The following is a 22,704-nucleotide window of genomic DNA, read 5'->3' as shown; positions in this document are numbered from 1 at the left end:
ATCTTGTCTATAACTTTGATTTTGGTTGCCATATTTAAATTCATTTTTGCTTACGACATTTGCTTCAGGAAATGCCGTTGAACCAGTAGGTCGTGCCTGATGATTTCTCATTAATAGCTCGTTATTCTTTTCCGCCACAAGGAGACAGGCGATAAGTTCAGAATATCTCAAAAATCCACGCACTCTATATTGTTGTTGTAGAGTTATATTCGATGCGTGAAAAGTGGAAAATGTTTTCTCAAGCTTTTCCAATTCTGTAATCTCGTGCCCACAAAATTTCAACTGCGAGATTATTCTATACATCGCCGAGTTGTAATCGCTGACTTTTTTAAAGTCTTGGAATCTTAACGTATTCCATTCATCCCTAGCGATCGGAAGTATAACTTCCCTTATATGTTCGAATCTTTCTTTTAATCCCTTCCATAAAGCCATGAGATCTTTTTCAGTCATATATTCACATTTTAATCCATCGTCGAGATGTCGACGCAAAAATATCATGGCTCTTGCCTTTTCTTGTGATGTGCATATGCCATTTTCTTTTATGGTCTCATTTAGACCTAATGACTCAAGATGCATTTCTACATCGAGAGTCCATGGCATATAATTTTTTCCAGTAATGTCAAGAGCGATGAATTCGAGCTTTGTCAAGTTTGCCATGGTGGTACTAAAAATCACGATGCATTTTATTAGTTAATGAATATTGCAATACAAAGTAATGGATAAACAACAAGTACAAGTATTCGTAAAAATAAAGAAAACACACGAGGAGGATATTCTCCGATAAATACAAGACTCGTGAGTATGATAACCAAAATAATTAAAAATATCCTTAAGAAAACCATCTTCTTTTTTTCTCCGAAAATTTGATGAAGAATAATTTTTAGAGAAGAAGAGAAAGTTGGGGTGATTGAATGAGTTTGAGAGATCATATTTATAGGGCAAAAACTAGCCGTTTTGTTACCGTTTATGACCGTTGGTGAATAAAAGAATAAATGTATGTATTTGTATAATTTTATGGTAATAATATGGTATATATAATATTAGACATGTTTAAATAATTATATATATCATATCATAATATTATAACGACTGTCATAATTTATTTTGTTTAAAAACCTTATAAGCTTTTATACTTGTCGTATCCCTTGCCGGGAGTGTGGGATGTCGTCTTAACATCCTCCCAGGATTTATAACAAGTTTATGAAAAATTTATTTTTATTATTTCTAATAATAACATTATATTGTATATTAAATAAATACACAATAAATAAATAACAGTAAAATAAATATTATTACTTTTGTTACCTTTTTCTTCTGTTTGGAGCTTGGAATAGTATGTAGGACTTTTAGAGCTTCGTGCTGATAACGTGTTGTGAAAAAGTAAAAATTTATGGTAAAAAGTAAAAATCTCAAACTCTCAAAATTTACCAAACTACACACTTTATAATATTTTTCTCTCTACTCAATTGTGATTTTCTTCACAAATGAGAGATCTATTTATAGGAAATCTTTACACATAATCCAAAAATAAAATACATCATTACCTACATCATCACACACTAATTTTCAATATTCAACACCTATTTTTCAACATTCAACATTCACATTTTCAACACAAATATTTTTCACATTTTAAATAATATTTCAACAATAAATACATTTGTGGAAGATCTTTCCAAATACAATGTAAGGATAATTTTATCATTTCAAATGCATTTTATAACTCAATTTATAACCCTCAATTTACATATATCATTTTCTGAATTTAGCGAGTCTCTTCCTATTAAATTTGAATAATGTGTGTCTGAGGGTTTTCAAATTTTTGAAATAAAATATTATTTATAAAAAAATCATAGATGACAAACTTTGATTAAAAAAAGTTATAAATTTTTTAACTTTTGTTTTTTTTCCTTAAAAAAATATCAAACGATGATTAGTTCATGAAAAGAAAAAGGGAAACATTCTCGTTCAGATATATTTTTTTTAAAATGTGAAGACTGAAGTGTCCTTTTTTGACCAAGTCATGAACCCAATCCATATTGAGAAATAGGCCCACAACACAATTTGGATACACTTTTCTTTTTTCTTGGTTATTTGTTACAAAATCCAAATAGTGAATGAGGGATCCAAAGCCTTTCATTGTTTTTTGTGAAAGCAAAAAAGGTTTCATAACATCACATCACACCCCTATTTCATTCATTTCCCCTCTCTCTAAAAAACAATCCATCAAATTATATAATTTTGGTTGATATCAAATTATATTCTTAGGATTACTAGCCAAATTTTTTTGGGTGTCTAAATAATTTTTTTAATCAAAGTTTGAAGCAATTTCTTATTTAAGTCATCTATGAAAAAATATTATTTTTTATGCTAAGAGTATTACTTTTTGTTGTGAATATCGATATAGTTGATCCGTTTCACAGATAAAGATTCGTGAGACTGTCTCACAAGAGACTTACTCATAAAATTAATTGAGTGGAAGTTGAGCAATTATGGTGTTAAGAGAAAATGATGAGAAATCTAGGAGATTGTTGTATTGTAGGGGGAGAAGAGTTACTCAAGAGGATGATACATAGATATGTGATTTTGGTGGAGAGAGTGAGTGGAATTTTGTCGGTTTTGTCTATTAATTTTTGGAAGAAAATAATATTTTTCAATGATAGAAATATAAAATGATGTTGGTGTAATGAGGTCGAACTAAAAAAGTGTGTACAGAGTGCTCAAATTTTATAAAATAGTAGAGATTACAAAAACAATTTTTATCTAAAAAGCTCACGCATAATCATTTTTTTCACTCTTTTTTCGCACTTAAAATATTTGATTGGAAATGACAACAGACTAAACACAATCCAGGCAAGATGAACTTCGCAAATTATATATATAGGTACATTCCACCAACAGATTATATAATTTATTTTTTTCTGGCAAAACATTAAAAGTTTGAACCAAACAAGATAATTAAAAGCAAACGTGCAACGAGTCTTTTAAGAAGGAAAATAAGTTATTTGAGTAGGTCTCTTGTGATATGGTTTCACAAATTTTTATTCGTGAGACGGGTGAACCATATCGATATTCACAATAAAAAGTAATATTCTTAGCATAAAAAATAATATTTTTCCATGGATGACCTAAATAAGAGATTTGTGTCACAAAATATCTGTGAGACCGTCTCACACAAGTTTTTACCAAAGTTCTTTTGACCACATTTATATATATGCCTCCTCCCTTGTGGAAGTTTCATATATCTTTGAGAATAAAGATCATTTACTATATTTTGAGCAAAAAATATTAATTTAAAAATATAATTTATTTTATGTATGAAAGAAACAACTTCTCCTTAATCAGATGTATATATTTTTGTATGTATAAATTCTTTTGTTGTTGATGGTAATTACTTTTATATCATTCATTCCATAATGGGAACGATGCTCGAGATGATCATAGTATCTTCTATCGACAAAGATTGCCACTAATTAAATAATTTATTAGGATTGGACAGAAAATATATTATTTCAACTCATTTTCTTTTCTTTTTGTTTCTTTTTGGTACCCATTTTGAGTCCTTTTGTACAAATGAAGTATGCATATTTTATGCACCAAATATTATTGTTACTTTCTAAAAAGAAAAAAAAAAAAGCAATCTAACTTGTTCAAATTTATCAATCCACCTTTATCCTCTGTACTAGCAAAAGAGACAAGACAATTTAGCTTTGTTTCACATGCATTCACGCAAATTTTCTTTAAAACAACTTTAGCATTCGAAACTAATACAACAAGGAAAGCACAAACACATCCAGTACTTCACACTTAATTTCATCTCTTATTAAAACTCAAACTTCCCATGCACATACCCAATACCGCACAAGATCATGAAACTCAGAAAACCCGGCCTTAATCTACCTAGCTAGTTTTACTATCATCAAGAAAATAGCACAACATCCTTAGAAACGAGCCTGGCGTTTTAGAAAATAGCTTCAGAACTCGAAATTTTGAAACAACCATGAGAAGTGGAGGATACACACTTCAGCAATCTCTGAGCCCCGAATCGGCCGCTGTAGTTAAGCGAGCGATCAGTTTTGCTCGAAGGAGGGGACATGCACAAGTTACCCCTCTTCATGTGGCAAGTACTATGCTTGCTTCATCCACTTGTTTGCTAAAAAGGGCTTGTCTTAAGTCCAATTCTCATCCACTCCAGTGTAGAGCACTTGAACTTTGCTTCAATGTTGCTCTAAATCGGCTTCCTACCGCTGTTTCCAGTCCTCTTTCAAACCCTCATTCTCATTTTCTTTCTCTTTCTAACGCCCTTATTGCAGCGTTTAAAAGAGCTCAAGCACACCAACGTTGTGGCTCGACTGAAAACCAGCAGCAGCAGCCGATTTTAGCACTTGAAATCGAGATTGAACAGCTGATCATTTCGATTTTAGATGATCCTAGCATTAGTCGAGTCATGAGGGAAGCTGGATTTTCAAGCACGCAAGTGAAAATCAATGTGGAGCAAGCTGTTTCCTTGGAGATTTGTAGGTCTAAGAGTCCAGCTTTAAGTTGTCCCTCCAAGGAAATTACCAAATCCTTGGTTCTTGGAAACGGTCTGTCACTCGGCAGAACCGAAAATTTAGCCAAGAACGATGATGTGACGAGTGTTTTCGAGGCACTGATGAACAAGAAAACAAGAAACGCTGTCATTGTTAGTGAGTGCTCATCTACTGCTGAGAGGATTGTTCGGAAAGTGATCGATAAGTTCGACAGGAGAGACGTTCCTAGTGGCGTGAAGTCCGTGCAATTCATAAGTGTCCCACTTTTTACACTACAAAACATCTCAAAACAAGAGTTTGAAGTGAAGCTTGGAGAGCTAAGGTCCATCGTAAAAGCTTATGTGAATAGTGGGGTGGTTTTGTACTTGGGAAATCTCGACTGGGTTTCTGAGTTTTGGTGCAAGTATAGAGAGCAAAGAAAAGGATTTTTTTACTCATGTCCTGTTGAGTATATGATGATGGAACTTAGCAGATTAATCAATGGATTTGGAGAAGACAGAAGATTGTGGCTTATGGGAGTTGCTAATTTTAAAACTTATGCAAAATGCAGAAGTGGTCACCCTTCTTTAGAGACACTTTGGAGTCTTTATCCTCTTACGATCCAGGATAGCAGCAGCTTGGCGCTTAGTTTAAGCTTCGACGGGTAAAAATTATTTGCATTTTTCTTATCTTTTACAATGGGATGTTGGAATCTGGATTCTGATTTTGCGGTGTTTCTTTTCACTGAATGATTATTTATTTTATTCGAAGCAGTGAGAAGTATGATCGGGTCAGCAAAGAGGCAGTTGATGATTCCAAGTGGCTATTTCAAAAGGCTGGAGTCAAGAAACATCTGATTTGCTGTTCGGACTGTTCAGCAAACTTCGAGAGAGAAGCTCGTGGATTAGCGAGCCCGAATCAAGAGTTCACCGCTGTTTCTTGCAGCTCGAACTTGCCTTCATGGCTCCAACAGTACAAAAAAGAGAACATGGAGCAACCTAGCAATGATCAGGTAAACTTATTATTTCTTTCGTGTTTGAATTGAAAACTGATTATAATTCAATGAGATGTATATATAGGTGGTATCTGATCTTTTTCTTGTGATATCATTATGGTTTTTCAGGAATATGAAAAAATCAAAGATCTTTGCAAGAAATGGAACTCAATCTGCACATCTGTTCATAAAAAGCCGCATTTTCTTGAAAAAATCTTCGATTTACCTGCACAATCTCCTGCGACCTCTATATCTTCAAAGGATCAGAACAAATCCAAGCTTCAAAAAAGCCTTCTGGATTGGCCACTGATCTTTGAACCAAACGATACACCTATTGAGCCCCAAATCTTTCTACACAATAACGAAACCGAAGTTTCTAAACCATGTTTTAAGAACTACTTGACAGAAACAAAGCCAGACCTCTTATCTAACCCAAATTCTAGTCCTAATTCAGCTTCCTCTAGCGAAACAAGTGGAGATATGGAGCTAACACACAGATTTAAGGAGTTTAATAGGGAGAACATAAAGATCCTTTGCAAAACTTTAGGAAAGAATGCTCCTTGGCAGAGGGATATAATTCCTGAGATAGCAAATACCGTCTTAAAGTGCCGGTCTGGGATGATGAAAAGCAAAAAGAATATGATCAAACAGAGAGAAGAAAGTTGGCTTCTTTTCTTAGGAGTTGATTCTGATGGCAAAGAAACAGTTGCAAGAGAACTTGCCAGGACCATATTCGGTTCATACGACAGTTTCAACCCGATATATCTCAGCAATTTCTCGTCAACCAGAGCCGATTCAACTGAAGAAGTGAGCAACAACAAAAGGGCAAGAAACGAGCATGGTGGAAGCCCTTTCGATAGATTCTTGGAAGGCGTCCAGGAGAATCCCAGTCGGGTTTTTTTCTTGGAAGATTTCAATCAAATGGATCACCATTCTCTCAAGCGCTTCGAAAAGGCAGCCGAAGATGGGATTTTTAAACTTCCAGACAGCGAAGAAGAAATTGTTTTTAAGGATGCCATTGTCATCTTCAGTTGTGAAAGCTTTAGTTTTAGTTCTGTGTCAAGAGCTTGTTCTCCTCCAATCAAAGAAATGGATAATGAGAAAATGACAGAGGAAGAATGTGGCCTGCTGGATTTGAATATTGCAACAGAAGAGCATAATCTTGGTGAGAAACATTCAGTTTCTGATAATGAGATTCTAGAGCTAGTGGACGAGCAGTTTGTGTTCAAGATTCAGGTGTTTTAAATTGTAAGAAAAAGGTGCAAAATCTTTGTTTTGTTATTTATTATATGTCTTGAACCTAAGACCTTTGTTCATATGGGGTGATGGTATACTTTTGAGTTGTAAGTTTTATTACTTGATCTTAGTCTAACCTTATACACTATTATTTCTTTTTCTTCCTCTTTGTTTCTTTATTAGACTAATTTGTAACTTGTTATAAATCAAATGATGATGTTTTCATTCCATGTTATATTAACAATTAATTGTTTTTGTTTCTCATATTTATATGTTTGTCACACCAATAAATCATAAATTGTTAGATTGTGACATGTGATTTTGAAATAACAAATATTGGACGAATATTTCAATTTTAGTTTGACATGGTCGAATATTTTTAAGATATGATACCTTTTTGAACGGATCATATCGGAGTACGTCGAATCTTTCGTGAAACAGGACCTATTTTAAATAGATTAAAGAATTTTATCTCCACGTTAATAAAATAAATCGTTGAATCGATATTGCTAAACTTAGTCCTAATAAAAAAAGAGAAAAATAAATGAATAAAGAGGAATTTAGATGGAATAAAATAAAATAAAATAAAAATTAAATTAAAATAGTTAAAAGGAGGAATTTTGAGACGCTGTATCGGTGGATGGCTGCGGCCATTTGCTAGTAAAAATAGCTCTTTCAAACTCGTTCATAAATTAAACTGGATTTTCTGCTCCCATCTGAGGTGAGTGAGCTACATCTCCGCGGTTGATGTTGCTTGGATTATTTTGTGCTTAAACACGCTTGGCTTATATGAATCACTGCGTTTTTTTAATATCGTTTTTCTATTTATTTTAGTGTATCCACTGGTTTGAATTGATGTAAAGATTGAATATTTTCAGCCCTTTTATGATGGGTCTGAATTTAGATTTTTTTTTCTACGTGCTTATATCGGGATTACTACCTTTTGTTTTCGATTTGTTTTTGTCTCTCGGGCCCTATTTCATGTGTATTCAAGAGATCGATGAGGAGAGTGGAGATGAACGTGGTAAAAATGAAAAGGCCCGTTCAGTGAATTGATCAAGGGTGTCGAGGTATTTCTGGTAAAACTTATGGTTTTTCGAATTTTTACTTTGAAGTTTTCTTCTTATTTTTTGCGGTCATTTTATGGTTTCAGAGGGAAAGATTTGCTAAATTGTTTGCTATCTGATTCCCTTGTCTGCTAAAATTTTGTTTTTCTTTCGTACAAAGCAGTAAGGGAGTCGTGAAGGAAGAAAACACACTATAAGTCCCTTGTGTCAAGACGTTCAGACAAACATAAGTGTGAATTTAGCATGTGTGCGCGCACATGTACACAAGTAGATAACGGCAGGGCCATTTCCTGGAAAAGGGGTCGAAAATAGGTTAAGGGAGCCTCTATAGAATTTGGGGGAGTGACTATGTAATTAGGGAATTAGGGGGACGAAAGTCATGAAACTCGATTTTTTAACAAGTAACATCTGAAGTTTTATATTTTATTTATTTGTGGTCGGATTACATCTCCGTTGCAAGCCTTGATCTGATGACAAAATGGTCATTCTATTTCTATTTCCTGAAGTTCTTTTTTCCTTCTCGGGAATGTCTTCTCATTGACTAAATTTGGGTCCAATGCCTGGTTTGCAACTCTAAAACTCCTTGTTTTCTAATCGGATTTGGAGCACTAACATTGATCTAGAGTTGAAAATTTTTTGTATTAAATCCTTAGCAATTTACATAGATATTAAGTTTGAAGTAATACTTCTGCTAAGCCTTAACTTTTTAACATAAGTTAGATGAGGCTTATGTGAATTAGTGAATGTTAAGGAAAATAGGAGAGACTTTCTTACCTTCAAAAAAATAGGAGAGACTTTCTTACCTTCAAAAAATTTAAGTGATGAACACATTAGCTTGATCAGATTATCCATATTGGTCATAGGTAGGGGTCTTGAATTCTTCATCCTATCTTGTGGAAAGTATATGGATTGTGGGAAACAGTCCATTACATCAATTTGCAGTAGTAAAAAGAATCACATGTTAACTTTGTTTTTCCCGGTATTGTTCCTAGCTTTTCATGCTTAAAGTTGTGCATCATGAATTGTTGCTTTGTTAAATGTTTGTTTTGGCAATGTGGTGGAGGAAGAGCTTCTCGTGTTGGAAGGCTAAGACACAGTTCTCTGTATAGTGGTAGAATTTTTCCTTGGTGGCATTTCTATTTTTCGTTTCTTTTTAGCATATCTAATCTTTGGGCTTGGTACTATTTTTCTGTTTAATCTCTATAAACTTTTTCTTTTCAATTTGTTCTTTTTTAAGGTTGTTTGCGGCTGACAAGATAACACCATGGCTGATGGTCAAGAAAATGATAAGAATATCGAGATATGGAAAATAAAGAAATTGATCAAGGCTTTAGAGTCTGCTAGAGGAAATGGTACTAGCATGATATCCCTTATCATTCCCCCTGGTGATCAAGTTTCCCGGGTAACTAAAATGCTCGCTGAAGAATATGGCACAGCTTCAAATATTAAAAGTAGGGTGAATCGTCAATCTGTTTTAGGTGCTATAACCTCTGCACAGCAGAGGCTTAAGTTGTACAACAAAGTACCCCAAAATGGGCTAGTTCTTTACACCGGAACTATAGTCACTGATGATGGAAAAGAAAAAAAGGTCACCTTTGACTTTATGCCTTTTAAGCCCATAAATGCTTCCTTGTACCTTTGTGACAATAAATTTCACACCGAACCTCTGACTCAACTCTTAGAATCTGATGAAAAATTTGGTTTTATTGTCATGGATGGCAACGGTACCCTTTTCGGGACCTTAAGTGGTAACACTCGCGAAGTGCTTCACAAGTTCACGGTTGATCTCCCTAAAAAACATGGAAGAGGTGGGCAATCAGCTCTTCGATTCGCTCGTCTTCGAATGGAAAAGCGCCATAATTATGTTCGGAAGACTGCTGAGCTTGCAACTCAGTTCTTTATTAATCCTACTACCAGCCAGCCAAATGTATCGGGGCTGATACTTGCCGGTTCTGCTGATTTTAAAACTGAGCTGAGTCAATCTGACATGTTTGATCCTCGCCTGCAAGCCAAGATACTTAATGTGGCTGATGTGTCATATGGAGGGGAAAATGGATTCAATCAGGCCATTGAATTATCTGCTGAGATTCTATCCAACGTGAAGTTTATACAAGAGAAGCGTTTGATAGGGAAATTTTTTGAAGAAATCAGTCAAGACACTGGAAAATATGTTTTTGGTGTGGATGACACTATAAAAGCTCTAGAAATGGGAGCTGTTGAAACGTTAATTGTATGGGAAAACTTGGATGTAAATCGTTATGTTTTCAAAAACAGTGTGACCAATGAGACCGTCATTAAATACTTGACTAAGGATCAAGAGACTGACCAGAACAACTTCAAGGACTCGGCTACTCCTGCAGAATTGGAGGTTCAAGACAAAATGCCGTTACTCGAGTGGTTTGCCAATGAATACAAAAACTTTGGCTGTGCGCTTGAGTTTGTCACTAATAGATCTCAAGAAGGATCCCAGTTTTGCCGAGGATTTGGTGGCATTGGTGGAATTCTTCGCTACCAACTTGATATGCGATCCTTTGACGAGCCATCTGATGAAGGAGAAATTTACGAGGATTCAGATTAGGCTCTCCTGGCTTACTGAATACTGATGACCATCAAGACATTTTGTGACCCCTTGGAGATGGTGTAGCTTGGATTTTGAGTTTCCATTACATGGATTTAAATTTCTTTTTGATTTTTTTAATTAAAATTTTTGAAATTTCTGTGTCACCATTACCGGTTCTTTGAGTAGGACCTGTTTTGTGATATTATATTTATGAAGTCCAGTTGTGTGTTCCTTTACTAGTAGCAAACGTGAGATCTTGGTGATTACTTGAAGCAAACTTTTGCGGGCACATGATAAGTGAAAAACTTTTATGATTTGTGTTCAAGAAACATCAATGGCTTCTCGTGCCTACTGATGGTATAGAACGTGGTATAATGAGAAGATAGTGGTAAACTTGATGGGATGATTAGTTATTTAGATATGATCTGTTGACTGTGCAATTTGATCATTGTCGAGATCAGAAATACATGTGGAGAATGTAAGGTAACAAACTCAATATGCGTACTCAAATCTTATGCAGTCTGGACAAACATATATAAACTTCTGATTGAAAAATGCTGTCATCTCTTCGTCAAATTTATGTACTCTTCAATTATTATTCTTCCTTCTTATTCAATTAACGATTTTGGCCATACTCGTCCTGTAGCATCTTTGGACTACTTGGACCCGTCATATTTTATGCGAAACCGTGATTCATTTGCTTCTATGCTTCCATCTGATCATAGATTAGTTATCTTCGATAAGGATTAAGGACCATCTTAGATAAGCTGTACACCTTATTAATTAAATGATGTAAATTTTATTTTACATCAAGTACAAAATAATATGTGTGTGTGTGGTGTCTCTGTGTGTGTGTGTATAAATTTCTCCTTTTGTTTCATATCCTATTGCTATAATTTCCCACCATATTTAATGTTTTATTATTCGTACAGATTCATAAGTTTCACAAAATTACCAGATGTTTCTTATGAATCCTAAAATAAGATATTCCTCAAAGTAATGTGCAGAGAAAGGGAGAAAGAAAAACACTTGTTTTTACAGGTTCTAATAAGTGTTGTATATATTGCTATACACACAAAATTATTTACGATGCATTAAAAAGTTAAGGTTGTAATACAATATTTTCCCCGTCAATGGCTCTCTCCGGACTTACTACTCGTGTCGGAGAGAGTGGAGAAGAAGAAAAAGACGACGCTGCCGATGAATAGGAAGTGGAGTCTGAGTTACAGCACAGAGTCGCAGAGGATTCTGTAGGAGATGCAGAAGCGAGTCCGGCAAGCAAATCTACAAATGCACCGACGATGTAACGATGATTCGTCTTCCCATTCATCTTCAAATACCATCCCAACAACTCTTCCAGGCAATCCCAATCCTTTAACCCTTGGCTCTCCACCATTTCTTGCATGGATTTCTTGAAATCCATGTAAGGATCACTGGATTCCAACGCCAACGCCACGCTCTCTTTGAATGGCAACACTCCCTGGTCCTTCTCGTCCACTTTTACTATCGAACTCGTGCCTCCGGGCTCGAAAAACAGCCTTTCTGATAGTCTCACCCCACGGATGATCGTCTCCAACCACTCCGCCCCCGAATTCATGTTCTCCTCGGAGAACTCATCTGTCGAGAAGCTCGCGCTCTCCGAGGTGTTGGTGAACCATGACTCCGGCGTCTCCACCACATAGGCCGGGTCGAGGTATATCGAGTTAACGGTCTTGAACATGTTGTCGTCGCCCGCTCGAAAAGAGAGAGTTCTAGGATTCTTGCATGAGGGCCATTGCCAATATGGTCGCTTTGCCTCTCTATTCTTGAGAATCGAAGGGATCTTCATTTTCTTGGACATCATACGGGATGATGTTTGATTATTTTTCCCTTTTCTCTTTTGAAAAATGATAGCTTTTAATAGTAACGAGGAGGAATATTGGCTACCGTATAATATAATATAAATCGGTGGGAAGCTAGAGGAAATGAATTGAGGTGGTAGAACCTCACATGAGTATATTCAATTCAGTTTTACAATTATTTAATGCAACCTCACAACCAGCATTGGCGGAGCCAAGATTCTGGTATTTCTCGGGCTAGAAATTTAAACTCTAACATCTTTTAATATTTTAAATTGATCTTCCTAGACTAATATCAAATTTATCCAAAATCATACAAAAATTTACCAATAAATTTTTTAAAAAAATTTGGACAGCCCGGGTACAAGAGGCCATAGCTCCGCCTCTGACCAAGAGAATCTGTCCCTTCCCATCGTCTCACGTACCTATATTCACGATAATCAGGTCGAGACTCATATATATATAATAAAAAATAATATTTTTTCATTAGTTGAGTTTGCGACTAAAGAATTATTGTACAGAACAAATGAACCAACACTACACTATGTCAACTTTAATACACAAATATATACATATAATATATTTCAAATCTTATATTATTTTCAATTTGGAATATTAAAATGACAGATTGTCCCCACTTCTATTTAATGTCAACTCTTTTCTATATATTCTCTAATTTTATTTATCATGGGAAACCCATGACCCGACCACATTCTTTAAAATAAAACATTAATTACTACTCTCTGTAATTTCCTTTCATCAACCATCTCTCGTTGATCCTATATATACACTTAGATTCAAGAATTAAAGCCGTCCAATAAAATATTATAGAAAGTATTTTCTAAATGTCTGTCATGTCGGATTATATATAATTGACCAGTGATGAAAATCAGAGATTAATTACAAATTTTTAAGTAAAATATAAAATAAAATTAGAAATGAGTGAATTGAAGAGCCAGATATCATGTGAGTCAATAAATAAACAGTTGATTGTACACAAAATTCTTACTTGTCCTTGCCAACACATTAAATGGTGTTTTACACACACACACATACATACATATATATATATATATATATATATATATATATATATATATATATATAAAAGTATCTTTTAAGATATATATGCTTAAAAATACATTATGTTAATATATAAATTTTTTAACTAACGATTTATGGTCGATGACATATAGTTCATCTGACATAAATGTCTCAAACTTGAGATAAGATATGAGGTTCGAGACTCCGTTATATTAATTTTCTCCGATCCAAATAATAATAATAATAATAATAATAATAAAAGTGTCAATATTTTGGTAACTACATTATAAATCACTGTTAAAAATAATTATGCATAATTTTTATATATATATAGAAATATTTTTGTACTATCAACTTAAAATGGGTTCAGTCGACCCTATTCCTGCGGGCACTGCCCGCAAGAGTCGATCCACCGACTCGGATTTTTCCGAGTCAATTTTTTTTTTTTTTTACATGGAGGTGGGCCCGGATCACTCATGTGAAGTGATCTGAACCGTTCATTATCCGTACAGACAGGTAGGTTGAAACAAACCCTTAAAATGAGGTGCAGTGACATTTCATTTGGTTTGTCATTTGGTTTGTAGGGAGTAGACCCCCACCTGTGCTGGCTCAAAAACAGGAGTGGGTATAAAGTGAAACTCGATTTCAACTCTGTGGAGATATTTCCAAATGTGAATTCTTTTTACGTTTTCATCGATAATTTATTAAATTTCGTATACTTTCTATTTTCAACAAAATGACATAACTTAGCTCACATTTCCATACTTGTAGACAAAAATAGAGCATGTTCCCCTTCTGCACAAACTAATTTATCATTCTTTTGTTCTTCTTATTATTTAATTTACTTTTTTTCACTTATTTTTAAATAACACATTGTGAAAGAAGTAGAGGAATGAAGATTGAATAATGTATACCATTCGTCTCGGATGTGATGTTTATCTAATGGTAGATAATCAGATTAAACCGAACATATCGAACCGAATAGTTCAAAAGCGAGTTAGTCGAATTTTTTCGATCATTAAGTTTACACATTGAAATTGTCTTCTAATAGTTTATCGATTATCATTCGTAAGATTAAAACATTGTGCGCTGTAATGAACTGGTGTGTCTCGCATCTACCATGAATTATGATTTATGGAGAAGGTTCAAAATTAATTATAAGCATGCACATGCTAAGTTGACTTAATTTATTCCTGATTTGAACTAATCATTTTCTAATTAAGAAGCTTATTTTTCATGTACCCCGCCTTATTTGAAAAGAAATATGTAAAAAAATTAATTATAACGGCAAGTGTGTATCCCCCTTATTTTTCGGGTTGAGATCGACTTGATTTAGTGTATGAGTAATTTTTTTTGTAAGACAGTTTCACAAATATGTAACTGTGAGATATGTTAATCTGATCCATAACTACTATAAATAGTAATAACAAAAAATAATATTTTTTCAACGAGTTAAGTCAGATGAAAGACCAAATTGATTCCAGAGAATTTTATGTTAGTAATCATTGTAAGTAATCTTAAGAGTTAAGATAATGTAATAAGGTTGACATCTCATTAATTTTTTTTTTTTTTTTGTCGTATTTGGAACTTACGATAAAATGGAGACGAGACATGGGCCATGCATTGTAATAATAAATGCAGCGTGCATGCTTCTTTCCTTTGAAATAATTAAAAAGCATGTGCTTGTGTACTTAGTGCATGTTTAGTGGCGATGAGATTGATTATATTTTTCGAAAATTTATTAATTAGCTTTACATCACCTTTTGAACAAAATTTTTACTTTAATGAAAATAATACGAAAATTAAAACATATTCATTACATTTTTCCAGATCTAATTTAAGAGAAAATTAACTGTGGGTAAGAACTTTAATGGATAATTGATAATCTAATTCTCTGTGTATCGTATATTTAAGCTTGTGTGTGTTTTCACACAGATTAACAAAGTTATTGAAAAATTAAATTTTACAAAGAAAAAAAATTCTCATTTCACCATTATTCAATGAGTGTTTTAACATGATAACGAAAAAATATTGGAAGTAGTTAATGCATTTAATGATGAATGTTGATTGATAAAATAATATTACATATGAAAAAAGAAATATGTTTTTTTTATATATATTTGAGACGGAGAGAATATAATTTATAAATCTTTATTATATTTATTTATATAAAAAATTAAAATTTGGAAAACAAATTAATGCAAGATGGACGTTGGTCATCCTTGATGCCTATGGTCGGTTGCATATGATTTTGCGACATGAGATTATTTTACAGAAATAGGAAGCAATAAAAAGGGTATTCTACCAGAATACCTGAATCCAATAAACCCAGAATACCTGAATCCAATAAACCGACGTTATCTCAACAGTGCTTAGATAGGATGCTCACCATATCAAAACTTTATATATAAATATATATATAACTTACTATATCTTGTTTAAGTCATAGTAACAAGAACAATTGCTTACCTTGCCGTTTGCAATTTTATTCCAACTTAGTACTTACCACACTGCATGTGTCTATATATATCAAAATTAGTTTTTGCTGAACATAAACTCTTAAATTAAAACAGTTGTAATCGTAACAACAATCTCATAACATGTAATTCGACACAATGCATATACAGCGCCAATAAATGTATCGTTGCCATGGAAAAGGCGCGGCCAATGGGACAAGTAAAAAAACCTTGGTCAAGGCGCTAATTCAAATTCATTTGCTCGTCTTCAATCTATGGGGAATAAGGAACTGGGATTCATTACTTAGTCTTCTTTCCATTGGTCTCCTTGCCAGGGTCATTCTTGAAAGGAAGGAAGGTCTTACCGCCCATGTAATATCTTAGAACATCTGGTATTTCAACCCCATCCTCCTTTTGGTAGTTCTCGAGGATGCAGCACAATGTCCTTTCGGTTGCTGTGAGGGTCGAGTTTAACATGTGCACATATTTAGGTTTATCGTTACCCTGCTGCACATGTACTTGTATGAGAAAAGTTACGCCTTTGGGAGACAATAAAGATTGTGAGGCTACAACAATGAAAAATCAATATTGATAGTGTTGAGGTCTTGTATAAATTTGTCTTTCTTGTTAATTCTAAAGAGGCCCTGGAATAAATTGTCTTTTGGCCTTGTGTAAAATTCATGGAGAGAGGCTGCCAAATCCATGCAGTCTAATTTTACCTTTTTCTGTCCATAGCGAGTTTCCAATCTTCTCGCCTGATAATCTGTACAGTTCGAGCAGGAGACCAGTTCTCTGTATGTATTTGATGCGGGGAACCAACCCTCCAAGTCATACTTCTTCGCAGCTGCATCATTTAGTGCCCCGGAGACAATGGCTACAACTTGATGGGGAATTTTCAGCTGTTCACATAATAAATAATCCATAAAGATAATTTAAATTAATTCATGGTGTGAATATAAAGAAAAACAAAATGTGACCTTTAAATCAGCAGGCATAGAGTTGGTTTCAAAACATAATCTTACTACAACCCATATAGAGTGATTTTCATAGTTGACGCAATCATCGATAAAACAAGGTAAATTGAAGGAGATTACCATTTTGTAGAAGTCCTCGGAATTTTTTATCATTTCTTCGTGCATGTCCCATGAGTCATTTTCGTTTGGGCTGGTTATACAGAATTGTTCCACCTTCTCAAACTGATGAACACGAAAAATTCCAAGAGTATCTCGACCATGTGAACCTGCTTCTTTGCGAAAGCATGTCGAATATCCGGCATATCTGATAGAACACATTATTCACAAGTAAAGAAAAAACAAAAAGTAAACAAAATAAAGTCTTAAATGACTGCAAAAGAACAAGTCAAACCCAAAAATCTAGCTATAAGACTATAGCAGGCCAAGCTACTCGATTGGTGATAAATGTATGGAGATAATCTACCTCAAAGGCAGTTGCGAAGGATGTATCCAATCATCTAGGTGATATGCACAAAGTGGTTGTTCAGCAGTGGCAATCAGATATTTGTCATCTCCCTCACCAGTTACCTGTGGAACATACAATCAGGCAAACTTGTAATAACCAAAAAATTTAATTTTTCCATTAAGACAGCCATTAAGTGTATGAACGAAATTGCAAGCAATATCATCACCACATCAAGAAAAAAATTCCAAATGTGGGATTCAGCACAATAAATTTATCATATGATAGTATGAAGAAACTCCTATCAAACAAAATATAAACCTGATCCGAGAGTCTCAAATTGAATAAGTTCATTCGACCGGTTAATAATAGCATTTACATGATGTAGACATGTAGTGAACCAACACTCATAAAGTGGGAAATCATATGCTAAACCAACAAATATTTCAACTCATTTCACACGCTAACCTCAAGGCGGTCTGACTAAACTCAAATACTGTCTTTCTCCATTTCAAACCTTAATGATTATGAGTATCCTCTAACATTACCTTTTTTGACATTACTAATAATGCTTTCTCTTGACATTGATAACATCGCCAATTTAAAAACTTCAAGATCGGGTAACTTCCAGTTTGCAAGTGTACCGAGGACAAAAATATATATCTTGCAAAAATTTCTACGACTCCTCGGATCATCAAATCACAATAACTCTATTCTTCAGGTTACCTTCATGAGATTTCAGTAAATTTTCAAAGAATATTTGGCAAAATGATAATTCTCATGGGACAGACACCAACCGGAAATTCAGTAAAATATGGCACTGCAACACAAAATGTATGACAATGAAGGTAGCCATTTGGGACTAAAAACTCACATATGGTCTCCAAATTACATGCTTTGCCGCTTCGAATTGCTTAATGAAGTAAGGTCTGTCTCCAGCCACCGTATAGATTTTGTAATAACAATGACTCAGAGGTCTTTTCAAAGAAATATGCATTCTCTACACCAGTTGTCTCATAATACTAATCTCGAGTTGGTTAAACATTTGAAAACGTAAAAAAAACAGCAAAAACGCACTAGTAAACGTTACAAAAGCAGCAAATAGTGGCCAGTTAGGATAAGCTCTTCAAAAACCCGGGAACCCATCCGAGCCATTGATCAATTAAAATTTTTTCTAGTGCGCAACATATCAATCTTACTAAGTGTTGAGTATGGACTGTTTGTTTTATTTTCCTCCTATTTTATTTTCACCAGTTCAACACTCAAGCCCATTACAGCTCCAAGTGTAGCATGAAATTTCTCTAACAGTTAGGTTTTGAGTTGTAAAACATGTTAAAAATTACCTTGTAAAGTTCTTCATCAAATTGTGTTAATTGAGCACACTTGGCCATAACTCCTTTCCTCATGAAGAATGGAGTCTGCAATGCAGTAAATCCCCTCTTTCCCAAAAAATTGATACCAAAATTGATCAGAGCTTGATTAAGTAGCACACCATCCCCTTTGAGATAGAAACCTCTGCCTCCGGCTACATTTGCTCCTAAAGTACACCAAATCTACTTGAATTAGTAGGCCACCACAATAAAAATGTGCAATAATTGTGAAAGTTCAAAATATCCGACTGGGGGTGAGGCATCAGCTGCTGCCAGTGAGGCTCTGAAACCCATCCATTCACGCATGATAATAATCAGTTATGCCCAAATCAGTAACTTATTATCGAGAAAACAGAATCACACATAACATCAATCAAGTGAACTACGGAAATACTCGAGTCTCCTTGAGAAACAGATTTCATTCATCAAAAAATAAAAAAGAAAAATCAAAAGTAAGAAATTAGACATCAACCTAAACACTATCAGGATTATTATACAGTTACACAGTATGGAAGTGCACAAGACATGATAATATAAAAAATAATAACGCTCCATACCTTTTTTACATCCGCAATTCCCAGAAGCTCTACAAGATCAACATGATTTTTCAGCTTTGGTGCAGTCCACTTCTCTCCCCATGATCGTTCAACAGCATTATTTGCCTACAAAATATTTCATCTCTCAAAGGAATGTTTCATCAAAAGAAAACACTGATTTACGGAAGATAAACAACTTCTGAAAACGGCATACCTCATCGTTGCTTATGGGGACAGAATCATGTACAAGGTTTCCTATAATTTGCAATCTAGACTGCAATGCTGCTAGAGCTTCTTGCACCTCTGCCTCTTTCTTTGCAATAAGTTCTTTCTTTTCCTCTGTACTTGCAATCATTTTACTGATATCATCACCTGACTTTCAATATCCAACAAAAGTATTCAGTCTGATATCCAAAATATTAATGAGAGGAGCAGAAAACTCGGTAACGTTGATAAATCCTAATAGATCCAAAGGGTGGTGTGAGTCAAACTCCATAAATTATAGCTACAAAGCCCCCCAATTTAAATGACAAAGAAATTGGTTTGTTTCTAATAATGTTGCAGGCTTTCCATATGGCATATACTGTATTGGACAAGGCTAGAGTGCAAACCTCAGTATTAGCCAGTTTTCATATTTACAGTTGCTGCTCCTACTAGTGTGTGCAATCATTACATCAGGACCATACAGATACACTGGTTTAGTTAGTGCAATATGGAAAACAAAACATCAAATCTACCTCTGAAATCAGAAAGAATGATTACATGCAAAAACCATAAATAATTAAGTAACAGCATATACTTATTCATGTTTTGTTTTTATCATTCTCTATCATAGTCAATATTACTAGCAGAGCTACTGCTCCTACTAGTGTGTGCAATCTTCACATCCGGACCATACAGACAGTGTAATATGGAAAATAAAACATCAAATCTACCTCTGAAATCAGAAAGAATGATTATGTGCAAAAACCATAAATAATTAGGCAACAGCATATGCTTATTCATGTTTTGTTTTTTTGTCATTCTCTATCATAGTCAATATTACTAGTAGAGCCCTGCTTCTAAAAATAACCAACAGAAAGAAAGAAAATTCGCACCAGAAAAAAGTGTTATATAAGTATGAAGAAGTACACACAATTCTGAGACTGGCTATTTGTTTGTTTATCTGATTAAAGTCCTTCTTCAACTCATCCAGCTCAAATTGTCCTGCAATAATATCCCATCAAAGTTGCATACAAAGCCACAGACCGAAATGAACAAGGAACTAGAAAGTTGACATGAATAATTACGTTCCCGCCAAAGTCCGTCGAGTTGAATGACCTCATCGACGAGTTCAACATTCGCGAAACGACGACGCTGAGACTCCCTGATTTTTTCCGGGTTCCCGCCTTTCCCTTTCCGGAAGATATTAATGTCCAACATGCTTATCTACCCCTCCTACCTATTATATTACTGCAAAAATCAAATAATTAAAAAAAAATTGGAAAGCGGTTATGATCTTTACTAGATTGAAATGCCAAATGACAAATAATGAATACAATTTAAAATAATCTGTAGAATCGATATGAACTCAGTGGAACAGCACATATATTACATGCTTCGCAGAATCCGTAATCGGAGTGGGGACGAAGATCACCTGGACGAAATTCTGGGGTGTAAAGGAAGGTGCTTTCAGTCGGCGTTCGGCGAGAAAAAACGCCGTTATAACGGAGAGTCGGTCAATTTATTGCCCTAATTTTCCCGTATGCTGTTGTGTAGAGGAAAGGGAAGAGATGTGGGAGTCTGGGAGAGATACTGCGAGAGAGAAGGGAGTGGGCCCGTTTATTTTTAATCAAATGGGCCAACGTAATTTGGAGAATTTCTTTCTGTCCGAAAATGTAAAAATTTATGGTAAATAGTAAAAATCTCAAACTCTCAAAATTTATCAAACTACACACTTTATAATATTTTTTTCTCTATTCAATTATGATTTTCTTCACAAATAAGAGATCTATTTATAGAGTTTCTTTACACATAATCCAAAAATAAAATTCATCATCACCTACATCATCACACACTAATTTTCAATATTTACAACTCTTATTTTCAAATATTCAATACACACATTTTAAATTATTTTTCAACACTCCCCCTTGTGATGATGATCATGATACGATGATGTCTTCATTACGTGTTTTTGTACTGTCTCGTTAAAAACCTTACTAGGAAAAATCCATTGGGATAAAAACCATAGTAAGGGAAAAAGAGTGCAGTCACGTAAACTCCCCCTCATGTTGACACTAACAATTCTTTACAAATTTCGTAGATTGTGTATCTCAATATTATATATGTGTTTTCTGAATATTGACCGTAGGGAAGTGCCTTTGTGAAGAGATCTGATGAGTTTTCACTTGATTGAATGTGACGAACATCAATACATTTATTCTTCTCAAGCTCCTTGGTGAATGCGAAGAACTTAGTAGGAATATGTTTAGTTCTGTCGCTTTTTATGTATCCTTCTTTCATTTGAGCAACACATGCAGCATTATCTTCATATAGTATCACAGGCTTCTCATCGAATGATAATCCGCATGAGACTTGGATATGTTGGGTCATTGATTTTAACCACACACATTCACGACTTGCTTCATGTAGTGCAATAATCTCGGCATGATTTGATGAAGTTGTTACGAGCGTTTGTTTCTGTGAACGCCAAGATATTGCAGTGCCTCCACGAGTAAATACATATCCAGTTTGGGAACGTGCCTTGTGTGGATCAGATAAGTATCCAGCATCGGCATAACCAATTATACTTGGATTAGCATCTTTTGAATACAAAAGTCCCAAGTCTGTCGTTCCTCGTAGATAACGGAATATATGTTTAATTCCGTTCCAGTGTCTCTTTGTTGGATATGTGCTAAATCTTGCCAACAGATTCACGGCAAAAGATATATCAGGCCTTGTACAATTTGTAAGGTACATAAGGGCACCGATGGCACTTAGATATGGTACTTCTGGACCAAGAATATCTTCATCATCTTCGCATTGACGGAATGGATCCTTTTCTATGTTTAATGATCTAACAACCATTGGAGTACTTAAAGGATTTGATTTATCCATATTAAAACGTTTAAGGATCTTTTCTGTATAATTTGTCTGGTGAACAAACATTCCGCATTCTTTTTGTTCAATTTGTAAACTCAGACAATACTTGGTTTTTCCAAGATCCTTCATTTCAAATTCTTCATTCAAGTATGACACAACTTCTTGAATTTCCTTTTTCGTTCCAATGATGTTTAAATCATCAACATATACAACAATAATTATGCATCCAGGATGTTGTTTTCTTAATGAAAACACAAGGGCATATTGAATTATTTACATATCCCTTTTTCATCAAATGATCACTTAGTCGATTATACCATATTCGACCTAATTGCTTTAACCCATATAACGATCTTTGTAATTTCACAGAATAACATTCTCTGGGTTTTGAACTTTGTGCTTCAGGCATCTTAAATCTTTCAGGGATTTTCATATATATATTACTATCAAGTGATCCATATAAGTAAGCTGTAACAACATCCATAAGACGCATTTCTAAATTTTCAGATACCGCCAAGCTAATCAAATACCGAAACGTAATTGCATCCATCACGGGAGAATACATTTCTTCATAATCAATTCCAGGTCTTTG

The 22,704-nt window shown here is 34.5% G+C and overlaps 4 protein-coding genes across 10 annotated transcripts; 2 read left to right on the top strand and 2 right to left on the bottom strand.

The window, feature by feature from the left end:
• Positions 1-3,705: 3,705 nt before the first annotated feature.
• LOC140817428 (protein SMAX1-LIKE 3-like) lies at positions 3,706-6,951 on the top strand. The gene is made up of 3 exons (XM_073177096.1): positions 3,706-5,175; positions 5,286-5,523; positions 5,635-6,951. The coding sequence occupies exons 1-3, from the start codon at positions 4,001-4,003 to the stop codon at positions 6,748-6,750; spliced, it is 2,529 nt and encodes an 842-aa protein (XP_073033197.1). The 5' UTR covers positions 3,706-4,000; the 3' UTR covers positions 6,751-6,951.
• A 402-nt stretch (positions 6,952-7,353) lies between these two features.
• LOC140816406 (eukaryotic peptide chain release factor subunit 1-3-like) lies at positions 7,354-10,604 on the top strand. Of its 3 annotated transcripts, none has more exons than XM_073175652.1 (2): positions 7,354-7,462; positions 9,046-10,604. In XM_073175652.1, the coding sequence occupies exon 2, from the start codon at positions 9,073-9,075 to the stop codon at positions 10,384-10,386; it is 1,314 nt and encodes a 437-aa protein (XP_073031753.1). In that variant the 5' UTR covers positions 7,354-7,462; positions 9,046-9,072; the 3' UTR covers positions 10,387-10,604. The 3 variants fall into 3 exon arrangements, with proteins under 3 accessions (XP_073031753.1, XP_073031755.1, XP_073031754.1); XM_073175654.1 differs by lacking the exon at positions 7,354-7,462 and adding an exon at positions 7,489-7,820; XM_073175653.1 differs by lacking the exon at positions 7,354-7,462 and adding an exon at positions 8,598-8,919.
• A 793-nt stretch (positions 10,605-11,397) lies between these two features.
• Positions 11,398-12,312, bottom strand: LOC140816899 (transcription repressor OFP13-like). Its single transcript, XM_073176395.1, has one exon. The coding sequence runs from the start codon at positions 12,209-12,211 to the stop codon at positions 11,471-11,473; it is 741 nt and encodes a 246-aa protein (XP_073032496.1). The 5' UTR covers positions 12,212-12,312; the 3' UTR covers positions 11,398-11,470.
• A 3,427-nt stretch (positions 12,313-15,739) lies between these two features.
• Positions 15,740-20,820, bottom strand: LOC140816876 (serine--tRNA ligase-like). Of its 5 annotated transcripts, none has more exons than XM_073176364.1 (10): positions 20,665-20,816; positions 20,318-20,469; positions 20,164-20,234; positions 19,243-19,404; positions 19,050-19,154; positions 18,466-18,660; positions 17,144-17,247; positions 16,801-16,984; positions 16,426-16,605; positions 15,740-16,213 (listed from the first exon to the last, which is right to left on the bottom strand). In XM_073176364.1, the coding sequence occupies exons 2-10, from the start codon at positions 20,448-20,450 to the stop codon at positions 16,007-16,009; spliced, it is 1,341 nt and encodes a 446-aa protein (XP_073032465.1). In that variant the 5' UTR covers positions 20,451-20,469; positions 20,665-20,816; the 3' UTR covers positions 15,740-16,006. The 5 variants fall into 5 exon arrangements, with proteins under 5 accessions (XP_073032465.1, XP_073032467.1, XP_073032463.1 ...); XM_073176362.1 differs by having other exon boundaries at positions 15,741-16,213; positions 20,318-20,480; positions 20,623-20,820; XM_073176363.1 differs by having other exon boundaries at positions 15,741-16,213; positions 20,318-20,480; positions 20,665-20,817.
• Positions 20,821-22,704: the final 1,884 nt, after the last annotated feature.

The sequence above is a fragment of the Primulina eburnea genome, chromosome 16 (genome assembly GCF_022965805.1).
Source record: "Primulina eburnea isolate SZY01 chromosome 16, ASM2296580v1, whole genome shotgun sequence".
In the NCBI taxonomy this organism is placed as follows: Eukaryota; Viridiplantae; Streptophyta; class Magnoliopsida; order Lamiales; family Gesneriaceae; genus Primulina; species Primulina eburnea.
The sequence above is the reverse complement of the archived record's forward strand: the minus strand, read 5'-3'. Positions and strand labels throughout refer to the sequence as shown.